The sequence below is a fragment of the Puntigrus tetrazona genome, chromosome 6 (assembly GCF_018831695.1).
Source record: "Puntigrus tetrazona isolate hp1 chromosome 6, ASM1883169v1, whole genome shotgun sequence".
Classification (NCBI taxonomy): Eukaryota; Metazoa; Chordata; class Actinopteri; order Cypriniformes; family Cyprinidae; genus Puntigrus; species Puntigrus tetrazona.
In genome coordinates, this window is record NC_056704.1 from 2,777,443 (window position 1) to 2,778,098 (window position 656).

At 44.2% G+C, this 656-nt stretch overlaps 1 protein-coding gene across 1 annotated transcript in view; it reads left to right on the forward strand.

The window, feature by feature from the left end:
• The window catches only part of LOC122347518 (abl interactor 1-like), a 7,440-nt gene that overhangs the window by 426 nt on the left and 6,358 nt on the right, over positions 1-656 (forward strand). Inside the window, exon 2 of the mRNA XM_043242878.1 lies at positions 366-466. Within this exon, the coding sequence (XP_043098813.1) occupies positions 366-466 (101 nt within the window). The remainder of the gene's footprint in view (positions 1-365; positions 467-656) is intronic.

A 656-nucleotide genomic window follows, 5' to 3' on the forward strand; every position in this document is an offset into this window, starting at 1 on the left:
TATATATATCATGCAATTTTTGGTTGGCCTAACTTTGCAACTTTACAAAGAGGTGCAGCTAGGCTTTTTAAATAATTATCATTTTATTTGCGGTTATTCTTCCCCACTCCAAACTGCACTGCTAGTATGGTTATTTTGCACTTTTATTTTGTGTGATACTATTAACGTGCTGTCTTCTGTCAGTGCCGACAATAGAGTGGAAAAAATATCACCCATTCACATTGGAAGCCAAATTTCACTGGGATACAGTATTCTTTGTTTTGCGTAAACATAGTGTGTCAGCCGGCCTTTCCATGCGTGTCTGCACACTTCATCAACAGTATATGCGCTATAATACACTAAGAATGTCCTGTGTTTCTCTGTAGTGGCAGCAGCGGGGGCAGCGGCAGCCGAGAGAACAGTGGCGGCAGCAGCATTGGCATTCCCATCGCCGTTCCCACTCCCTCCATTCCCAACTCAGTCCCAGGTGAGCCGCAACCCACAGATACAGCTGCTGCAAAAGCTATCCGAAGCACAGTGTCCTGCAGGTTGAGAATTAAACGTACTCTCCACATGTGTGTATTTAACGCTGCAGTATATCCTGTTCTCCAGAAACGGAGCAGGATTAGCTGTTCACTGTATGCCTACAGCTTTCGTGGCCTGATTTTTTTTTTTTT